Source organism: Bos javanicus, chromosome 5 (assembly GCF_032452875.1).
Source record: "Bos javanicus breed banteng chromosome 5, ARS-OSU_banteng_1.0, whole genome shotgun sequence".
Classification (NCBI taxonomy): Eukaryota; Metazoa; Chordata; class Mammalia; order Artiodactyla; family Bovidae; genus Bos; species Bos javanicus.
In genome coordinates this window covers 101398957-101422029 of record NC_083872.1, presented here as the reverse complement: position 1 = coordinate 101422029, position 23073 = coordinate 101398957, and the positions used below count along the sequence as shown (strand labels likewise).

General features: G+C 37.9%; 1 protein-coding gene across 2 annotated transcripts; it reads left to right on the top strand.

The window, feature by feature from the left end:
- The first annotated feature begins 1899 nt into the window (after window positions 1-1899).
- Window positions 1900-20328, top strand: KLRG1 (killer cell lectin like receptor G1). 2 transcript variants are annotated; one of them, XR_009736630.1, is made up of 6 exons: window positions 1900-2097; window positions 5079-5183; window positions 7181-7341; window positions 18011-18111; window positions 18449-18648; window positions 19595-20328. XR_009736630.1 is itself a non-coding variant. In XM_061417961.1 (5 exons), the coding sequence occupies exons 1-5, from the start codon at window positions 2016-2018 to the stop codon at window positions 18558-18560; spliced, it is 561 nt and encodes a 186-aa protein (XP_061273945.1). In that variant the 5' UTR covers window positions 1900-2015; the 3' UTR covers window positions 18561-20328. The 2 variants fall into 2 exon arrangements, 1 of the variants encoding a protein (XP_061273945.1); XM_061417961.1 differs by having other exon boundaries at window positions 18449-20328.
- The last annotated feature ends 2745 nt before the right edge of the window (window positions 20329-23073 follow it).

The following is a 23073-nucleotide window of genomic DNA, read 5'->3' as shown; positions in this document are numbered from 1 at the left end:
TTTATGTTGTCTTCCTTTTAAGGGCATCAACATTCATTCTCAAAGGCAGCTCAATTATTGGTGGATCTTTTTGTCCGGTTGTGCTTTGTTTTTTTGTTTGCCCTGGTCAGCACTGCACCACCACTGGTGCACGACCACAGAAGTTCATCTCAGCAGGGACCACAGAGTCTTGTTCTATCTGTGCATCTGGCTCTCGGCCAGGGACTTAGAGGATGAGCTCACATGATGGCTTTTGGACACCTTTCTCTGTGCCACTTTCTCATGTCAGTCACCCTGATCTGCAAATTCCAGGTATGTGAAAGACTGAAGGCAGGAGGAGAAGGGGACGACAGAGGATGAGATGGTTGGATGGCATCACTGACTCAATGGACACTGACTCAATGGACATTGAGTATGAGCAAACTCCAGGAGATGGTGAAGGACCAGAAGCCTGGCGTGCTACAGTCCATGGGGTCGCAAAGAATCAAACATGACTGAGTGACTGAACAACAACAAGCAGCTCAAGACTTGGATCTCTGCCTCCTCAGCTTCATGAGACTCCTGCTCTATTTTAGGATTCATTTTCCTGTTTTGGGCCGGAAAGTGGTCCTCGGCAGAATACCAGAGTGACCTTAGCGCTTACCTTTGTGCGTTGTGTTCTCTCAAGGGTCACAGGGCTGCCTGATCCATCCCTGAAAACAGCTGCCTCATGTATTTTGTCATGTAGAGTGTTTTGGCTGAAGGCCAAGTCCAGTATCACTCTGTCCCGGCCGGAAATAGAATTTTATTAGTTTTTAATTACTATGCTCTCCCTGTTTCTCTTCCCTAGCTTCTGTCTTTATACATTCTGACTTGGTGACCTTATCTATTCCTGGAATTTAAGTTCCCTTTTATTGTCTTTAACTTTTTATTTCAATTTCACCTATTTGAAATAAATTATCGATACCAGTCAATCCTAAAGGAAATCAACACTGAATATTCATCGGAAGGACTGATGCCGAAGCTGAAGTTCCAATACTTTGGCCACCTGATGCAAAGAGCAGACTCTTTGGAAAAGACCCTGATTTGGGGAAAGATTGAAGGCAGGAGGAGAAGAGGGTGACAGAGGATGAGATTGTTGAATGGCATCACTGACTCAGTGGACATGAGTTTAAGCAAACTCTGTGAGATAGTGAAGGACAGGGAAGGCTGGCGTGCTGCAGTCCATGGGGTCGCAAAGAGTTGAACACGACTGGGCAACTGAACAATAGCAGCTGACACCTTACTATGTAGTTACTTAATTTATTCCTCTTTGTGGTTGTCTCAGCATATAAAAATAAGAGAACAAGGAGAGAAAATTAAATGAAATTTCTTGCCTGTGAAGGGTAAAGATTAAATCATAATTGGGAGAATGTTTTGGGGAACACAGAGGTATAACACACTCACAGAACATATATCTGGGCAAGAGCCCATTTCTCCTATAATTCCAGCCACATGCAAACCAACCTCCCATTTCTCTATCTTATACCACTACCCAAAGCTCCAAGGAACAATGAGATCAGTCCCATTTGGCATGCCTCTGTTTTCCTTTTATTTATTTATTTATTTTTTCATCTGTTTTCTTAAAAGGGAACGAGCAAATATAAAATCTGAAATAAATTCATAGCTAGGAACCACTCTCATATTTTTATTCCAGTTTCCATAATTGAATTACTGAATTTAAGGGCAACGTTTCCTTGGTCAATAGAATTAGATGAGATAGGGAGTCAATTTAATTTGTACTTAATGAGGATCTAGAGAGTATCGTGAGATTAAATAAAACATAAAAAAATCAGAGTTTAGAATATTAATTTCTATAGGCAGCCCCAGAGTTTGAATCATTTCCTGAAAAATTACTTCTGCTTTTGTCATGCTGGCCCATTTTTTTTTTTTTTTTATAAAACCTTCAAGTTTCCTGCTAGCAGTTTAGAGATTGGGCTGTTTCCTCACTTACCCCTGTCTCTTCATGCTTGTATAATTTTATTCTCTCAACTGAATGTGAAAGATATTAGACGAAGATGACTGACAATGTTACTTATTCCATAATTAAGTCTTCTGCTGCACGCCAAGCTCTGAAGGACGACCGACAGCAGCAAGAAGGTGAGTTAACCGATCAAGTGTGGAAAACTGTCCATTGTCACCGTAGGCTAGGTGAATAAATGAGATGGAGAATACATTTGGAGTAGAGAATGCAGAAAAATAGAGGGTCATTTGGAGAAATGCCTTCAGTTCATTTTGAAGTCCAGAGTTGGAATATGAAAATTTTGTATGTGGTTGAGGATCTGATCTTAGGTTTCAGGTAAATTGTTTTCTAACCCTTCACTTCTATCATCTTATCTATGAAACACAAGCTGGGGCAATTTTGTCTTTATTGCTCCTGAACTAAAGCAAGAAATTTGTTGGGAGAACTTTATCTCTTTGTGAATGTTTGGGGCAACTGTGGACCAGCTGTGCAAATTCTAGGCATCTCTGTTTTTCTGGCTATGAAATGAAGAGAAGGACACCAATAATTTTGCCACAGGGTTATATTAAGATTTTGTCAGAAAAGAAGTTAATTCATATAACTAGGTCTTCCCCACACCCCCGGTGTTGCACCAGAAAGGTGCCAAGTGTAGAAAGAAGGTACTAAGAGCGTTACAGATACTAGACCCTGTGACTCTGGGAATTTGAAGATGAAACAAACCATTCTTACATGGAACCCCGAGAAAACACTTGCTGAGACAGGCAGATAACTGTGCAAGTGCCAAAATTAATATTTGATTTCATATCTTGGGGAGCAAACTCCCATGAAGTGCGTTCTTTAGTGTAGCTCCATAAGGTTTCTCTCTTTTTTGCCTCCTAGTCTTACTATTACAAGTTTTAGTGTTGTCCCTTGAAATCACTGCTATAATTTGCTAAATCATTCCACTATACTTAGACATTTAGATTTATTTCTATTACTGTAAATTATAGAGCATTTAATGTTTTATTTGTACTTATTTTTCCTTGTTTGGGGTTATATCTGTGCTAATTTCTAAGGAATAGAAATGTTAAATAAGAAAGAATGTGCATTTTAAAGTTTGTGTATATGATCACACAATTCGTGATAAGTTGAAACTTGACTATAATTTTAATTTCTAGGCAAGTGGTTTTTGTTTGTATCCAGTGGACACTGCACATTCTTATTTATTGCCAGTATGCTTATTCCTACACCAGCTTTCTGGGGTGTTCTGCTTGGTAATGGGAAAATAGGTCAGGAGCATTAAAACAATATTAAAAATCTCTTTACAAAAGTATTGGTGGTGGTTTAGTTGCTAAGACATGTCTGACTCTTGCGACCCCACAGACTGTAGCCCGCCAGGCTCCTCTGTCCATAGGATTCTCCAGGCAAGAATACTGGAGTGGGTTGCCATTTCCTTCTCCAGGAGAAATTAAAAAATCAGTACATGCTTATTATAGGAATTAGAGAAACTATGAGAGCAGATATAATAAAATAAAATCACTAATAATTTTACAACATGGTGATCATCACTATTACTATTTTGACATATTTTTGCTTTTTTATACAGACTTTACTACAAGTACTTCACTAAGAGTCTTTTAATATAAAGTACATTAAAAATATTAAATTTCAGTTAATTTTTTTTAACTGAATTGTGGTTGCACATATACAATTTATGCAATTATGTTTTGAACTTTTTTTACACTTAGTGTAATATCTAAAATCAACATTTATTTCATTAAATATTGTTCTATAGTGCAAATGCATTTTTTGTATCACTAAAAAATCAAATGCTTTTGGATTTATCAGTCCAAATAGTTAAAATACACAACTCTCTCATTTTAAGCTATTTTCACTACGAATTTCTTTAAGAAGTTCAAAATACATCCTAGATACCTACATCTACAGTATCATTTACCTAAAATTTAAATTTGAAAGTGAGGCCCAAATAAGCAGAATTATTTTCTCAATTTACAAATTAAAGGTTATCAAATAAAGGAGTCAAAACTAGAACTTAAATGCCTTACTTTATAAATTTCTGCCTTTCACACTATCAGTCCTACACAATCAGACTATGGGATCGCTACCATTTTAAAATAAAAAATTGGTGTGAAAAATCTGTTATTTTCCAAATGAAAAAAATACCATTCTTAGGTATACATTGTATACAACAGAGTTAATATGAAGTAATGTCCTATCCTTAAACAAATTATCAACCTAAACTGATCACTCTTCCAATTATGACAGGTTCTAAAGCACTTGTGAGGTGTCAGTTATTTTATTTTCATTTAAGTTTTATTTATATCAATTTTGAATAAATAATACATCATATGGTTCAAAATTTAAAAAGTATAGAAGAAAATAAAAAGTCTTCCTCCTATCTCTGTCCCCATTGACCTGTTTCCCCTCCCCAAGGCAAGCAACCTTATCAGATGCATGTGTCTATTTTCAGAAATGCCTATTAGCTACACTGTTTCACAAACAGACTGTTTTGTTAACTGTTTCCCTTTATATTCCTTGAAAAATCACTCCATATATATAAAAAAAGCTTGTCTTTGTTTTTTTGTTAGAAATTGCATATTGACTTTATGGCTATGTCAGAATGTATTTGACTCATCTTTTATTGATAGACAGGTTGAATTTAGTCTTTTTCTCCTACAAATATTGTTGCTGAGTGGCCTTAAAAAAATGACATTTTATACATGTGTGAATGTCTGCAGGAAAAATTTCTTGAAGACAAATTGCTGAGTCAAAAGGTAAATTAATGCCTTTGTGATTTGGGGACACAGCCAAACTGCCATCCAAAGAAGTTGTTCCAATTTATATTCTCACCACTAAAGCATGAGACTGTGCAAGCCACAGTTTCAAACAAAATGTATGTTTCACTGGATAAGTAAAATATATTCCTTGATAAAGTTAATGGTGGCCACCCTCAACTTCAGAGCATGGCCCTGACAGATCCAGGAAAGGAAACTTTAAGGCCTGGATTGCAGTTCCAACCAGGCCAAATTGCTTCCAGATCCCAGCTATCCCTCCCTGACCTTTTCTCCTTCAACTTTTATTCTGACTCAGGATATTTTTTTGGATTCTATTCTTGCAGCTTCTTCCTCGAGATCCCCTCGCTCTTACCATGTGGCGATAGCTCTGGGGCTTCTGTCCACCATTCTAGCAAGTATGCTGCTATTGCAGTGGATTCTGTACCGGGGTAAGTGCTAACTTAAACCAAAATTTGTGTATAAAAGCAATATAACATAACAGAAAACTTGAAAAATAGTCCCAGCAAAATAAACCAACATACACAAGAGTATCTCCCAGGCATAGTCGTCTAGTTTTTGAGTACATGCATTTGTGTTAAGTATTTATTCTTTTAACAGGATTTCAGTTAAGTCCTCTAAAATCCCCCTCACCTCACTTTTTTTTTTTTTCAATAAGCCTGGATATAGTTCTGATCACAATGTGCTTATAATTTTGTGTATTGCTTTTTGGTGTGATATTGTGTCATAAACATTTTCCTACCTACTACCATATTTAGCATGAAAATCAAATTATAATTTTAGTATTGTGTTTAACTTTTCACATGAGATATACTGTAATTTAATTAAGCATATTCTAATTTTTCCCATTTAGTGAGCTTTCCCATTTTCTAAAATGAACTTTTCTAGATTTAGTTCTACATCCTTACATATGATGATCCAGAGAGCCTTCGGTTTTTGTTTCACAATCCAGAGTTCTAACTTAGGTTTTTGTTATCTGAGCATGATTGTTAGTGACAGGCTATTGCTATTGTTGTTTTGTGGCTAAGTTGTGTTTGACTCTTTCTGAGACCCTGTGGGCTGTAGCCTGCCAGGTTCCTTTGTCCATGGGATTTCCCAGGCAAGAATACTAGAGTGGATAACCATTTCCTTCTCCAGGGGATCTTCCAAATCCAGGGATCGAACCCAGGTCTCCTGCATTTCAGGTAGATTCTTTACTGAGCCACTAGGGAAGCCCCAAGTGACTGGTTGGACGGACTTTATTAATTGGGGTACTAAGGGTTCAGTCTTAGGACCTCTACGTTAGATACAAGTTCAACTTTTGACAGAAGGAGACTCCTAGGCAAGTCAGGAATTTTTCCTTCAGGCTGGATACCATCACAGTTGTATGGAAAAAGCACAAATTATAAGGTGTCGACTTCATAGCTTGATCTCCGGAACCCTATGCTGTTCCCATGCCAGGCCTTCCTACAGAAAGGTTGTCTAAAGGTTGACTACTTTCTCCACTTTTTAACTTCAAATCTGGAATAGATATAAAATCTGCTCTTCAATTATATATCCACACGTATGCTCACTCGATATAATGGTTCACACTTGCCTATTGTGAGATTGTGTTTATGGTGGGTTTATACAAATATGTCTTGTGGAAATAGAAAATCAATAGAATTTTGGAATTTTCATTGAAATTACCTCGAAAGCGTTTTCAGTTCCCTTTCATTTTCACAAATCTATAGCACAACCATTTTAAAGGAATGAGAGTGTCTGTATATAAAAGAGCTCAGTGAGGAGAATGGCATGACTTTTTGCTTTAGCAGCTGATATCCTTCTCTGTCAGAAAATCTTTTTTTTTTTAATATCTAGAAAGAATTCTTTCTGATGAAGTATGTCTTTTATCCAATTTTCAGTGAATTTTTAATGCATTTGTGATTGAAAAAAAAAACCCAAACAGCCTTTCATTCTAGATAAGTTTGCTCTTTCTCATTTCTGTCCTTTTCTTTTGCACTATTATGGAGTGTCAGACTGAAGTTGCATATTCTGAAAGATTCTACCTGAGTGAAGCAATGTGCATTATGCAGTTACACAATGTATGCTCTGAGCCTATATAAATAATACAGCAATACATTCATGCAGATACACTGTTATATTACCTGTTTTGTATATGTCACACGTGCATACTAATGTCTAGCACAAACAAGGGACTCTCTTCCCAGTCCTCAGCCAGCTTGTATCCATTTCCTTCCCTGCCCCTTCACATCCTTGCTTAATAGAATGTTCAGTAGTAGTAATAGACTTGGACATTGTCAGATATTTAATTTGAGACTGTGCATTGTTGTATATTTCTCTAAACCTTAATCTGAAAGGTAGAGGGCAGGAAAGACAGTTTATCCCCCATTTCATTGCCAAGATCAAGTGATCCATAAAGATGTGACCCAAACCTCTTCTTTTCCAGGTTCCAAGTGTGCTGGCTGTCCTCACTGCCCAGACCACTGGATGGGGTATGGTGACCACTGTTATTACTTTTCAGTGGAAAAAAAGAGCTGGAATTCTAGCCTCGAATTCTGCTTAGCCAAAGACGCGCATCTCCTTATGTTTAAAGACAGCAAGGAAATGGTAAGTGCAAACATTTAGTAAATGTAGGAGGTTTTGTTGGAGAATGCTGTTCAAATGTATCATGTATCCTCTTTTGAGGAGCAAAAGAAATGTTCTTTCCTTTTCCTCCCCCAACAACCCTCATTTATATATCTAGATGCTCCAATTGGTATGTATGCATGTGTGTGTGTGTGCGTTGGAGGTGGCAGGATGGTGAGTATTATGGGGAAGAATTAGACCATAAATACAAGTCTTCTGTTGTGGCTCAGTGGGTAAAGAATCCGCCTGCAATGCCGGAGACCTGGGTTTGATCCCTGGGTTGGGAAGATCCCCTGGATAAGGGAAAGGCTAATTACATAGGGTCTCAAAGATTCAGACATGACTGAGCGACTTTCACTTTCACTTCACTTTCACAAATCTAATAAAAGAAAGCATTAGATCCAGACACATATGAGTCTAACAGTAAAGAGGCACTTTACTCACTTTACAAGTTTCACCAGCTCTCTCTCACCAGTAAGAGCTGGGGGAACTTGGGATGGAGGGAAAGAGAGGTAGCCTGGGGACTTAGTGCCTTCTTCATAATATTTTGCCTTCATTCATTTGAATTCAATAAGTCTAGACTAGGAATCAGTTGGGATTGTGCTGAGGGCATGAGGAAGAAGCAGTTTCAGAAACTTGAGAAAGAAGGAAGGAAAGTGTGTGTGTGTGTGTGTGTGTGTGTGTGTGTGTGTGTGTGACTTTACACTCCTTGCAGAGTTGAACTGCTGGGCTCCACTTCCTACTGGCATCTCAGATCCTTCCTGTCCACCTAACTGTCAGGAAGTGAGTTCTTTATGAATCCTGGAGCATCTCAAAGTAACACAAGGAGTTGACATCCTGAGGTTACCTGGTACGAAAATCAATCAAATTCTAACCTGTCAACTTAAATAACATATGCAAAGAAAATAAGGAATCCTCCTTAGGTTTTTGTGCTAATTTCATGCTGAGTTTTCTGTTTTGATATTGTTTTACACCTTCCTTTTGGGGTAGATTCACAGAGAAGAGTTTATTAAGAACTCAACTATATTAAACATCCCTTGGGGGTAATTCTGAGAAGCAATGAATTACTCTGAAGCAGTTGGAGAGAACATACGGTCTATAAAGTCTGTAACTTCCTATTTTAAGAGAAGACTCAAGCATCTGGATTCGTGTTATCTCATTCTTTTGAAATTCTGCATTAACTCTAACTTCAAATCAGTGCACTTGTGTGATTTACTTTTCCTTTATCCTTCCATAAACTAGGTGACAGAATGCACTGGGGTATATTCTTTAGACCTACTGAATCATGGTTTTATGGCACTTTCTGGACCTTTTTGCAGCAACTCCTATTCTCATTCTGATACAACTCCATCTGAGTTCTTAGGCTGAGTGAAATCAATAGCAGAAGTGAGCAGACAGCTTGAAAGACTGTTGAGGAAACACTGATAAACAGAGTAGTGAATCATAATACAAGACAGTGCCCAGGAGAATTGCAGAGAGGCAGCTACCATAATTGCAGTGTGATAATGACGGCTGCAACCCAGGATAGCTGGGAGGTGGGTGTGGCTCTGTTTCTCTGAGGTCCCCTGGAGGAATGTATGAGTGTTAAAGGATTTCATCTTTCCATTCTTTCTCTACTTACTGTAAATCCTGATCTACCATTGAGTAAGCTGAACAGAGTTACACTGGCTGCATTTCCAAAACTGGTTTATTTCCTTTTAAGGACCCTTGATTCAAATCAGTCCTGGAAAGGATATTCTATGCTCTCAGTAGAATATCCCTGAGAGATTGCATAGCAACTAGAGATAAGTCTTATATCTGATTTTCCTGTGGAATTTTGCTTGGTTCTCTGGCCTGATTCTTTTTCTTTCCCTCAGCTTTTGTAAGATCCTGTAAAACCAACTTGACTTATGTCTAGTCTGTTGATTTTGTTGTACCAGTGTTGTTATTCTTTTATTCTCACGGCAATATTTATATACTAATTTAAGATAAATGCTTGCTTTTCCTAGTATTGCACATGACAAGTTGCTTCAGTTGTGTCCTACTTTTTGTGACCGTAGGGACTGTAGCCCGCCAGGCTCCATTACCCATGGAATTCTTTGGGCAAGAATACTGCAGTGGGTTGCCATGGCCCTCCTCCAAGGGATCTTCCCAACCCAGGGATTGAACCTGCATCTCTTGGGTCTCTTGGATTGGCAGGCAGATTCTTTACTGCTAGCACTACTTAGGTCTAAACAGCTACCAACACAGCATAAAAATCTATGAAAACCAAAGTTTTCTGACATTCCAGTGGTGGAGAATACTGCTAGGGAATTAGTTTGCTCTATGCTAGAGGCTCCAAGGCTATCAGAAGTGTCCCTCTTACACTGTTAAATAGTTATCTTTCAGTAAGATATATAACTATAGTCCCCCTCTTAGATCAGTTATAGATAGCCAAGCTTATAAGGAAAATAATAAAAATAGAAACTACCGTGTGTTGAGCACCTGCTATGTGATAGGAATTCAATTCTATTTTATTATTCTTAATCTTCACAGCATATTCTATGAAGTAGAATTCAACCACTCTATTTCATTGAGTGAATAAAATTCAGAAGAGTTAGTGAGCAAGTCCAAGGCTACAAATCTGACAGAGCCAAACTTTCTTTTCAGAGCCAGATTTTAAACTCCATACCAACCCACCTTTTAAATTCTTGCAGAAATACTGTGTTTAACAGCTTTCAGAATCCATCTTGTGCACGCTGAAAAATGAAATCACTTTTTCAGTTGTTTGTCTTCTGGTTCCTTTTCTTTGCTGTACAAATAATGCTTAAAATATTATTTGAATTTGAATCTGGGATGTATATTTTATGGCCCTTGGGATTTAAATATTTTTAAATAGTGAGGTGTTCACTTATTTTTCTTTTTTACTATCCTTAAAATTTATTTACATGAAAATTATATGCTGACGTGTTCACTTATTATCTCTTTTTTGTGCTTGGACTTCAAGATTTATTTTATTTTTGAGAAAATGAAAAAAATTGAAGTTGAATTGTTCTGTTATTTCCTCAATGTTCTGTTTACCTTATGGCAACTACTCTTTCTTGCTCTTCCTGTTCTTTGAATTTATCTTTCAGTTCAGTCAGTTCAGTCCCTCAGTCGTGTCCGACTCTTTGCAACCCCATGAATCGCAGCACGCTAGGCCTCCCTGTCCATCACCAACTCCCAGAGTTCACTCAGACTCATGTCCATCGAGTCAGTGATGCCATCCAGCCATCTCATCCTCTGTCGTCCCCTTCGCCTCCTGCCCCCAATCCCTTCCAGCGTCAGAGTCTTTTCCAATGAGTCAACTCTTCGCATGAGGTGGCCAAAGTACTGGAGATGCATCTTTAGCATCATTCCTTCCAAAGAAATCCCAGGGCTGATGTCCTTCAGAATGGACGGGTTGGATCTCCTTGCAGTCCAAGGGACTCTCAAGAGTCTTCTCCAACACCACAGTTCAAAAGCATCAATTCTTCGGCACTCAGCCTTCTTCACAGTCCAACTCTCACATCCATACATGACTACTGGAAAAACCATAGCCTTGACTAGACGGACGTCTGTTGGCAAAGAAATGTCTCTGCTTTTCAATATGCTATCTAGGTTGGTCGTAACTTTTCTTCCAAGGAGTAAGCGTCTTTTAATTTCATGGCTGCAATCACCATCTGCAGAATTTATCTTTAGATATGTTCAAATTCTTGATTTTTGTTGTTGTTTTTTTCTCCATATAGATAAGTTTATTTTGATTGTTAACTTTTGTTTCTTATAGTTGTTGGTGTGTTATTTTAAAATATATGCTGACTAAAGGGTTCCCTGTGGAAATACTTTGGTTTCTTTACACCTATCCTGATGCTCCTCCCAGTATAACATCTTTCTTCCTCATTATCATAATTTGAGATTATATCTTCAGACTTTATTGCTTTAACAATCTCTCGTTCAACTTGAACCATCATCCCTGTTAGAGTTTATGACTTTGGGATTGTCCCTATCTTCTCCCTGAAGTTTCAGTATTGACTTTTCTTGTATTTAAGGTTTGAAAGTGAAAGTGAAGTCGCTCAGTCGTGTCCGACTCTTTGCGACCCCATGGACTGTAGCCTACCAGGCTTCTCCATCCATGGGGTTTTCCAGGCAAGAGTACCAGAGTGGGTTGCCATTTCCTTCTCCAGGGGATGTTCCCAACCCAGGGATCGAACCCAGGTCTCCCACATTGCGGGCAGACTCTTTACCCTCTGAGCCACCAGAGAAGCCATCTAATTATATCGAAGTTTTCCTTCTGTGACTATAAAGACTATGATAACATGGTCACTTATCCCCATAATGTAAAGTAGATTCAGGTAATTAAACAGCTTCATTTCTTTCAGAGAGACATGAGTTTGTTTTTACTAAATTGCTTACTAGCTATGTGAGCTTCAGCAAGTTTCTTAACCTCGTTGACTCTCAATTTCCTCATGTACCAAGTGGAGAAGTTTTTTTCCAGAATCATTACAAGTATTAAGTGAGAAAAATCTATGTGAAATTTTTTTTTAACATAGGAGGAATCACTTCATTTTAGTTTTCCTTCTTTCCGTTTTAATTTCCTTGACACTTGAAATAAAGCCCAGATTTGAAATAACTTTTGTTTTTCTTTTTTGTCTCCCAGAGTGTGAAATTTCAGTAAAATATGTATCACAAAGTAAATTATGATTTGTTGAATTGAGTTTTTCCCTTTTGAGGAAATCTGAAATGATATGTTCGAAGATGGAACTAAATGGCTGGAAGCAGATGGTAGATGATAGGAGAATTGTTTTACTTGAGGTCTTTGTAGTCTGGTAATGTGTGTGTGTTTATCACCCTTTCTTCATAACCAAATAAAGCAACCGTTATGAACTTCACCCCAAAGCATATCTTTGGTAGGTAGGTTAGGATACTTCTCACTCCTTTTTTTTTTTAACTTAAAAAGTGTGGTAAAGCATCAATAACATACAACTTACTATTTTGACAATTTTTAAGTATATAATTAAGTGGAATTACGTATATTCACATCATTGTGCAACTGTGACCACTGTTCATTTCCAGAACCTTTTATATCACCCCAAACAGAAACTCCACACCCAGTAAACAGTAACTCCCCATAACCCCACCCCCCAGACCCTGGTGACTACTAGTCTAATCTTCTTCTCTCTGAATTTTCCTCTTATGTCCTTTTGTATCTGGCTTATATTATTTCATTGGCTTCTTTTGTTTGGCATGTTTCCAAGGTACATCTGTGCTGTAGCAGGTATCAGAATTTCATTCCTTTTAAAGGCTGAATAATATTCCATTGTATGGATAGGACCACATTTTGTTTATCCATTCATCTGTTGATGGACAGTGTTTTACTATTTTTTTTTTCTTTCATAATTGAAATTGTACTGATGGTTTTGAAGATCGGTATTTTGTTGTGTTGTTCAGTCATGTCTGACTCTTTGTGACCCCATGGACTGGAGCCTGCCAACCTTCCCTGTCCTTTACTATCTCCCAGAGCTTGCTCAAACTCATGTCCATTGAGTCAGTGATGCTATCCAACCATCTCATCCTCTGTCATCCCCTTCTCCTGCCTTCAGTCTTTCCCAGCATCAGGGTCTTTTCTACTGAGTCAGCTCTTTGCATCAGGTGGCCAAAGTATTGGAGCTTCAGCTTCAGCACCAGTCCTTCCAATGAATATTCAGTGTTGATTTCCTTTAGGATTTACCAGTATACAGAAGTTTAAATTTGTGTATAATTCTTAACATTTGTACCAAAAATCTAAAAAAAACCCATGTAATTGTGATTCATTTCTGAACAATTATCCAAGTTACTCTCCAGTTTAAAATGTGAAGGCAAACTTGTTTTAACAGTATGTTAAGTATGAATGCCTTCAAGTGTTCATACACTGTTATATCATATGTCCCACGGATTCACAATTTGAAAATTCATTAGTAGTGTATATGATATTAATCTTTCACAGCAGATGAAGAAAGTTACTAGGAAAACTGGACTACCTGAACAAAGATGTTACAGAGTACACAAAATTCTGACAGGGAGAGCGGAGATCAAGGCGTGGTTTTTCTTTTAAGAAACAATTTCACCAAAACCAACATGGGAATAAAAGTAATTCAAAGTGTCCAAGACATGTTAAACACACAACTGACTCCAGTTTGCCATTTAGTGTGCTTTGTATTGGAGGATATAAAATCTAGTCCATCTATGCAATGTTAAGCTGATACCCAAGACAATCAAAGCCTCTGTATTCAATATCCCTCTATTTTCTAGTTGTACCAAAAAAAAAAAAAAAAAAAAAAAACCACTAAATGATTTCACCTCTTAAGGAAAAGCAGTTAGCACTTAAAAAATGGAATAATGTTGAATTTCCTCCTTCTTAAAAATGTTTCCAGAGCTACTCACAATTTTGCATTTACAAAATAGTTGATAAACATATTGCCCTGTATTGTACAAGAAGGGAGACAGGGACCACTAAGACTGGGCGGTGATTTGAATCAGATTTGGCTTCTTTTGTCTCCTGCTTCATCAGAGGCTGGGTTCTCCTCGCTCTTAGTTTCTGTTTTCTGCAGGTAAATCTTGTGTCTTGGTTAGCCTGTTTTCCTCGTGTTCTTTTTTCCCCTTTTGTTTGTGGGTTTTTGTTTTTTTTTTGGTCTGAAGATTTATCCTTTCCTGCCGCCATTTTTTGGTTTCCACTCTGATTTCCTCTTTTTCGCAGGAGCAGGTTAGCAGAGAACCACATCTCTTGGGCTCTCCCTTTGTTGCTCCCTGGGTGGAGCCGACCTCCTTCCTGGGCATAGCAGGGAGCAAGAACGTGCCACGTGCCTGTGGGCAGGTGCGCCGTGGAGACTTAGTGAAGCGGGAGTGCGGGTCCTCCTGCCACCCCAATTGGTGGGACCCCAGCGTTTCACTCTTTTAAAGAGAGTGCTCGGTTTACACAGCAAGGCTTACTAACTTTTAGTATTGTGCACATACACAAAATTATAGAGGAAATTCTTATCAATATTAAATTCTAGTAATTTTGTACCCTGTCCAGTTTCCCTTAAATCTCTTTATGTATCTGCATGTTTTTATATGCTAGTAGTCAATGGAGACGGAGAAGGCAATGGCACCCCACTCCAGCATTCTTGCCTGGAAAATCCCATGGACGGAGGAGCCTGGTGGGCTGCAGTCCATGAGGTCGCGAAGAGTCGGACACGACTGAGCGACTTCGCTTTCACTTTTCACTTGCCTGCATTGGAGAAGAAAATGGCAACCCACTCCAGTGTTCTTGCCTGGAGAATCCTAGGGATGGTGGAACCTAGTGGGCTGCCATCTATGGGGTCGCACAGAGTCGGACACGACTGAAGCGACTTAGCAGCAGCAGCAGCAGTCAATGGAGAAGGCGATGGCACCCTATTCTAGTACTCTTGCCTGGAAAATCCCATGGGCGGAGGAGCCTGGTTGGCTGCAGTCCATGGGGTCGCTAACAGTCGGACATGACTGAGCGACTTCACTTTCACTTTTCACTTTCATGCATTGGAGAAGGAAATGGCAACCCACTCCAGTGTTCTTGCATGGAGAATCCCAGGGACGGGGGAGCCTGGTGGGCTGCTGTTATGGGGTCGTACAGAGTCGGACACGACTGAAGCGACTTAGCAGCAGCAGCAGCAGCAACAGCAGTCAGTGCTTACATTCTATAGGATATATTTGAAAAGTCTGAAAACAGAGGATAAAGTTATTTTTAAATAGTATATTTGTTAAACTTTCACGTAATATGCTCAATGTGTGTTTATTCAGCTTTCCAGACACATTTTCAAGTGAAATAACTCTAAATTGAAAACAATAGATCTAAATAATTTTAGACTTTATGGGTGCTCCGTATTGTACTTTTTTTTTTTCAAATTAATAACTACATGTATTGTGATAAGTACTTCACCCGAAAAAGTGTCTGGAGATTGAAGAAAAAATGTAAGTTATTTTATTTGAAAACATAACATACCTATTATTTAAAATTACATATTTACCCTATGTAAATATCTAGGCTTTTTGGATACCATATGTTCATGTTTTGCTTTTGTAATGTAGCATAATTTCATACCTTTTTCCACACGTTAAATGATTACAGATACTTATCTTTTAAAATTCTGTATTATTCTATTTTTGCTTAACTGTTTTCGTATTTCTAGAAAAAAATCTGATTTCCAATTTTTAAGCAGCTACAAGCATATTTATATGAATTATTTCCTTGAGGTTAGTTATTTAGTATATAGTCCCTGAAATTAAGTTAGCCAATCAAAGATATGTCCAATTTAGTAGCTTTGGTATTTTAGTAGTTTATCTCCATTTGGACTGAAATATCTTAGCTATATCCTGTAAACCATGTTCATTTTGGCAGTGTAAGGAGTATGTTCTATACCTTAGCAGTATTTTAATTACAATTTAAAAATATTGCCTGCAAAAACATATGTGTGCATGTGTAAGACATAAATATTGACCTTAAAAATAAAATGCAAAGGAAAGAAAAAAATGTATCTGATTTCACTTGTTTGTGTTCTGTCTTCATCTTGCTTTTAGGTTTTATACTTTTTCCTCTCTAAGGTATAACCAAATATTACTAGTTCTAAAGTGACATAGCACCTCATTGCTCTAGTTCACACCTTCTCTGCAAGATAAGCCTTCTGAGGTCACACCCTTGCAATAAACACTCTTGTTTATGCTTTTATGTTGCTTCTACGGTAACGCACACACATCATTCACGAGTCCGTAGAACCCTATAGATAATCGCACTCTGGTTCTAAAAGCTTCTTTCAAGTGGGATGTTGATTTTCAAGTGAAAGTGATCCAGTAAACATTTGCCCTGTCCAGCCTCATTAGGGAGAAGTAGTAAGCTGGCAGAATCATGTGACTTAGAATTGTATGGATCTTGAGAGTAGTGATCAAGTGTAGGATTGGAGTTTGTGAGTATTATCGAATCCCAGCTCTTCAGACTCTAATTGAGGTCTGTGTTTATATCTATTTATTTATTTAATGAATGAAGTCTATTCATTTCTGTGTTTCATTAGCTGTCATTCCTCCCACTGAAATGCGAGGAAGAAAGAAATGGACAGTTTTTCTTATAATCTTATTGGAAGAATGAGGATAAACTCACTTTTTTCCTAATTTAAGTAATCATTTTAAGCAAATTGTTTAAGTACTACACAAAAGGTTTCCTGCTAATCTGGAAATTAGGATGTCATTTCATTTATCCTACCCTTCCTTACACTTCAGACCCTGTCCCCCCACCAGCATACACAATTAAGTACTTGCTGGGAATATAGGGCCATATCCAAGGTGGTAGTTTACTTGTTGCTAAATATATTTATTACACTAGCACCAAATCCTATACAAAATTAGTCTTCTGGGATTTAACCTTTATTTTATTTCATTGTATTTCTAGAGACAATTCCATTAGGATATAAACTCTTTCATTTGCCGGTCAGACTCAACAGAGCAAAGAATCTTATTTCTGTTCTAGTGGGTAGCTTGGGACATGTAAAGAGTATAACCAACTTAACCTTACCATCATCTTTTCCTTAAAAACTGTGTTTATTTTTTCTTGCCATATGCAAGATTGATGAGGACTTGGAGAATGAGAGTTTAGTGGGGAAAAAACAACAATGCAAATACATTGTTGCAAGTTTAATAATAACATAAGTGTTAAATGATGATGTGAAATATGAGTGTGTTCACAGCAGTATTTAGCTTTTTTTTTTTTCAAAGTTATTTGAATATATATTTATCTGGTATTTATCTGAATACCTATTTGGTGCTCCATCTAATCAAGGAAGAAGTTGCAGTGGAAGGTAGAGATGTAATAGTTATCTTATCTGTCATGATCTAAGAGTGTAATTATAGGCATGAAGTTCAATTCTAGGAAGTATTGCACTCTGCAACCGACACATCTCTAGAATGAAGGTTTGAAAGAGAGAGTAGTTATTTGGAGTAGGTGGTTGTTTCAGTCTGCTAGGACTGCTATAAACCATAGACAGGGTGGGGGAGCTTAGGCCGCAGACATTTCTTTCTCAGAGTTCTGGAGGCCAAGTCCAAGATCAAGATGCTGGTAGACTTGGTTTCTGGTGAGAAACTTCTTCCTGGCTTGCAGACAGCTGCCTCTCATGTGGTGGTGAGAGACTGCATGCTAAGTTGCTTTAGTCGTGTCTGACTTTTTGTGACCCTATGGACTATAGCCCGCCAAGCCCCTCTGTCCATGGGATTCTCCAGACAAGAATACTGGAATGGGTTGCCGTGCCCTCCTCCAGGGGATCTTTCTGATCCAGGGATCAAACCCACGTCTCTTATATCTGCTGCATTGGCAGATGGATTCTTTACCACTAAGCCACCTGGGAAGCCTTTTCCTCTTCCTTAAGAGCACTAATCCCATTTTTAGTGTGGGGCCCACCCTGAAGACCTCATCTAAACCTAATTACTGCCCAAAGGCTACTTCCAAATGCCATCACTTTGTGATATCAGAGCTTCAACATAGCAATCTAGGGAGTAGGGGGACACACACATTCAGTTCATAAATAACAGTGATGAGAGACGGTGTAAGGAAAAACAGCGTTACCATGACCCTACATCTCTTTTTAACCTTTCTGCATTTTTTCTTACCTTTTTTCATCTTCTGCAACCTCTCATTTAGATCGAGCTCCAAAATCTCCTCAGTCAGGAATTTTACTGGATTGGTCTGAGAAACAGTTCTGGCTGGAGGTGGGAAGATGGATCAGCCTTAAACATCTCAAGGTAAGGGGCTTCAAAAGAGTGCAGAGAGAGAGAGAAGAGAAAAGAAAAGGGGAAAAGAAATTATATGTCTGGGGAAATAGACTAAGGATAATGGATGGAGAGGAGAGGAAAGAAAAAGGAAACAAGGAAGGAAATCAATAGTTGATAAGGGCAAGAAAAAAAAGAGAGGACACTTTAAAGAGGATAACGAGTAATTTTTATTCTGCAGTTTTGGGAGCTGAGAGAAGTGAGGTCTGAATGGCAGAAAGAATTTGCTCATTTTTAATCTTTTCATGCCTTAGAACTTCCTTTACTCTGCACGTCACCTTAAGTGATTGATTTTTTTGGTTCCTTACAGAATTGCTTCAAACAGCTTGGTACAGAATTGTGGTACCATCAGCAAAGGTGGTCTCCTGGCCTCTAGCTGTGAGGTTGATTTTCCGTGGGTCTGTAAGAAGGTCAGACGTTGATGAATGTTCCTTCTGTCCTGTGGCTCCCTAAAAAGAGGGAGATGACCTCTCGTGAGCACACCTTTAGTGAGTGCTGCCCTTCTAGCACGTAAGTTAGATGTGGGATCAATGCCGCCTCCCTGGGACTGATGGCTTCTTGCTGGACTCTCTTTGAGAGAACTTAGATGTTATCTTAACACTTTAAAGAGTGCAGGCAAATTTGTGAAATAGATAAGGTTTGTTTTTAGTATCCCTCTCTCTAGTGACTAAGGTTGTTGGCTTAGTCATCCCCATCATCTCTGTCAAAAATACCTTTAAAATGTTATATTCTGAGCTGAGCTGATGAAATCTGTGCAAATATGTACTATTGCCAGTGTATTACAGGGTTTTTCTGTGTGCTAGTGGGTTGACATGCTACTGCTCCCCGATAATATACTTTTATCCTAACAGTGCCTCTTTGCAGGTAAAACCTGAAATAAGTTGTGGAAGGTGAATGAGAGAGAGCAGGGTGGTGCTTTGTGTCTCAGCTCTTCACACTTCCGTAAAGAACTGGCCTTGACTGAATTTAGTTTTTTCGAAAATGCATAGTTGTGGTTGAATAACCAGTGTGTGACTGTATTTTCCTTGTTATGACTGTGATTTGCACCTTAATTTCACAATGTGAAATGTGGGCATTCTGGTAAAGGCATTATTATAGAGGAAAATTTACAGAAGCAGTTTATGTGGATTGATCTCCCAATTATTTTTGGCACAAATGACTAAAAAATAAGAAAAACATTATTTATCCTTAGTAGGGTTGGGCATAGATGAGAAAGCAAGGTGTTGTTTAGAGATAGAGGAGGGATTAGTAGGACATAATGACAAATGAAATTAAAGGGAAAGAAGGCACAGCATTGTCAATGGAATCTTGAAATAAAACAACTGCTTATTGTAGGTCAATAAAGCAAAGAGAAAGAAAAGATACAGGAGGGAATGATGAGGAGATTGTAATTCTGTACTGTTGACGACTATGGATTGTGGTGTTTATTTAAATTTCCCTTTTGTATTATTTTTAGGACAAAGATTGTATCTAATCCACCCTTGTATCTCAAACACCTAAAATAGTGCTTGCTTGTATCAGTGAATATTCAATGCTTGAATAAAAAAAAATGGAATTTAAAATTTCTTATTCTAGTTGTTTCTATTAGCTCATGAGTTGACTAGAGGAATTGAGCAAGAAACATGGTATATCTGAATCCTCCCTTAAACCTACCCATTTGAGCAGAGGACTAGTTTAATCTAGATATGGTCAACACTACATACATATATTAATATATTTGGGAATAGCACCCTTTATCTGGCACTAAACACATACTGTGTAGAGACCTAATCCTCAGGAAAAAATTAGAAACTATTTAAATATCTATCAATATTAAAATGATTAAATAAATAACCACCTTACTTCCTTTATTTTTTCTTCTGTAGGACAAACTTTTTAAAATGAGTATGTTTTTATCTTTTACCTGTACAACTTGAAAACAATAGTAATTAAGACACAATGAAACCAGTCCGCACCCTCTGACACCACCGTCGAGCTCTAATGTTGGTGCGGTGGCTTGGCCTTGACACTGCATTCAAGGGTTCGCTGGCTGGGGTTTTTCTGAGCTCATCCCAGGTGAAAGACTAGTTTGGTTCTGTTGCTCTGGAGGAGAGTTAGCACTAGTTATGTAGTCCCACTTGAGCTTTGAGTGACCTGCTTAATGCACCTTCTTCTCTTTTTTCCCCCTTTTAGATCAACTTTCAAAAGTTGCATTTTTTTTTTTTTTTTACCTCCACATCCCCATCTCCAATGTTTTGCCTCCTTTATTACTCATGTATGTCATTCTTCTCAAGTCCAGATATTTTTTATTCCTTTTCCTTTTTCTCCCAAGAGACTTTCGTTAGCTTGTTCTAGCCACAAACCAAGCATATGACTAAATATGATTAATATTATTTCCGGCTGGTTTCTTTTTTTTTTTTTTTTAAAGAAAATCTGTGAGGAAAGTGTTATCAACATTCCCATTTTATAGATGAGGAAACTGAGGCACAGTGGCATTAACGGATTACTAGTAAATGAAAGAGATGCTTTTTGGTGAGCATATTTATCTACACTCGGTTAACTATTAGGGTAAGGGCATTGTCTATGTAGATTTTTGAGGAAAAAATACTCAATTTCAGTTCTATTAAAAAAATAATTAAATATGTAACTTAGATCTATTAAGCAATGTCCTGGATATTTTACTTGTTCTGCTTCATTTAATTAAAAAGAAAATCTATGAGGAAGGTGTTATTTTTTATTTTTTTATTTTTGATAAATTTAACGCCTTTTATTGCCATACCTCATTTTACTGTGCTTTGCTTTAGTGAACTTTATAGATACATTTTTTTTTTCCTTGTTAATTTTCTGTTTAGTTGATCTATCCATAAGTGTGAGTGGAGTATTAAAGTCTCCCACTATTATTGTGTTATTGTTAATTTCTCCTTTCATACTTGTTAGGATTTGTCTTACATACTGCGGTGCTCCCATGTTGGGTGGATATATATTTATAATTGTTATATCTTCTTCTTGAATTGATCCTTTGATCATTATGTAGTGACCTTCTTTGTCTCTTTTCACAGCCTTTGTTTTAAAGTCTAATTTATCTGATACGAGTATTGTGACTCCTGCTTTCTTTTGGTCCCAATTTGCATGGAAAATCTTTTTCCAGCCCTTCACTTTCAGTCTGTGTGTGTCCCCTGTTTTGAGGTGGGTCTCTTGTAGACAACATATGTAGGGGTCTTGTTTTTGTATCCATTCAGCCAGTCTTTGTCTTTTGGTTGGGGCATTCAACCCATTTACGTTTAAGGTAATTACTAATAAGTATGATCCCGTTGCCATTTACTTTATTGTTTTGGGTTCGAGTTTATACACCATTTTTGTGTTTCCTGTCTAGAGAATATCCTTTAGTATTTGTTGGAGAGCTGGTTTGGTGGTGCAGAATTCTCTCAGCTTTTGCTTGTCTGAAAAGCTTTTAATTTCTCCTTCATACTTGAATGAGATCCTTGCTGGGTACAATAATCTGGGCTGTAGGTTATTTTCTTTCATCATTTTAAGTATGTCTTGCCATTCCCTCCTGGCTTGAAGAGTTTCTATTGAAAGATCAGCTGTTATCCTTATGGGAATTCCCTTGTGTGTTATTTGTTGTTTTTCCCTTGCTGCTTTTAATATTTGTTCTTTGTGTTTGATCTTTGTTAATTTGATTAATATGTGTCTTGGGGTGTTTCGCCTTGGGTTTATCCTGTTTGGGACTCTCTGGGTTTCTTGGACTTGGGTGATTATTTCCTTCCCCATTTTAGGGAAGTTTTCCACTATTATCTCCTCAAGTATTTTCTCATGGTCTTTCTTTTTGTCTTCTTCTTCTGGAATCCCTATGATTCGAATGTTGTAGCGTTTAATATTGTCCTGGAGGTCTCTGAGATTGTCCTCATTTCTTTTAATTCGTTTTTCTTTTATCCTCTCTGATTCATTTATTTCTACCATTCTATCTTCTAATTCACTAATCCTATCTTCTGCCTCTGTTATTCTACTATTTGTTGCCTCCAGAGTGTTTTTAATTTCATTTATTGCATTATTCATTATATATTGATTCTTTTTTATTTCTTCTAGGTCCTTGTTAAGCCTTTCTTGCATCTTCTCAATCCTTGTCTCCAGGCTATTTATCTGTGATTCCATTTTAATTTCAAGATTTTGGATCAAAATTCAAAAGTTGCATTTTCTGAGGCTTTCTTTCCAATGCAGGGAATGTGGGTTCAGTCCCTGGTTGAGGAACGAAGATCCCACGTGCCCCACAGCTAAAGCCCGCATGCTACAACTAAGACCCGATGCAGCCAAATAAATTTAAAAAAAAAAGAAAAAACTTTTAAAAGAGTTGCACCTTCTCTGCCCCCTCAAAACAAGTCCTACTTGTCTTCAAAAGGGCCACATCTTTGGTCACATGGACATAGGGTCAGTGACCTCACTGCACACATTCCAAATTTTGTCATGGATGCCAAGACTGCTCTTAGGCTTTTCTTGTCTTAGCTATAGTGATGTCCCAAGCTGTTTATATGTGATGTCTCTCCAAAGATGGGCTAGAATGTGCTCTCTAGATCCCCAGTAAAGAACCAAAAGTTTTTTTCCCCTTAGTTCTTCCTATTTTCTGCTTAAACAGTTTTTCATGACTTCCAATGCCCTGCATGACTTGTAAGCAAATATTTGCATCTAAGTGCTGCTGGCTGTGACAGGTATGGAATGCTCAACCGCTTTCCTGAAGACTGTTAGTTACACTGGTTCCTTGTATGTATGTGTGTGCTCAGTTGCTCAGTTGTGTCCAGCTCTTTTGTAACTCCATGGACCTGGAGTTCCCTAGGCTCCTCTGTCCAGAGGTTTCTCCAGGCAAGAATACTGGAGTGGGTAGCCATTTCCTTCTTCAGGGGATCTTCCCAACCCAGGGATTGAACCTGTGTCTCCCACATTACAGGTGGATTCTTTACCACT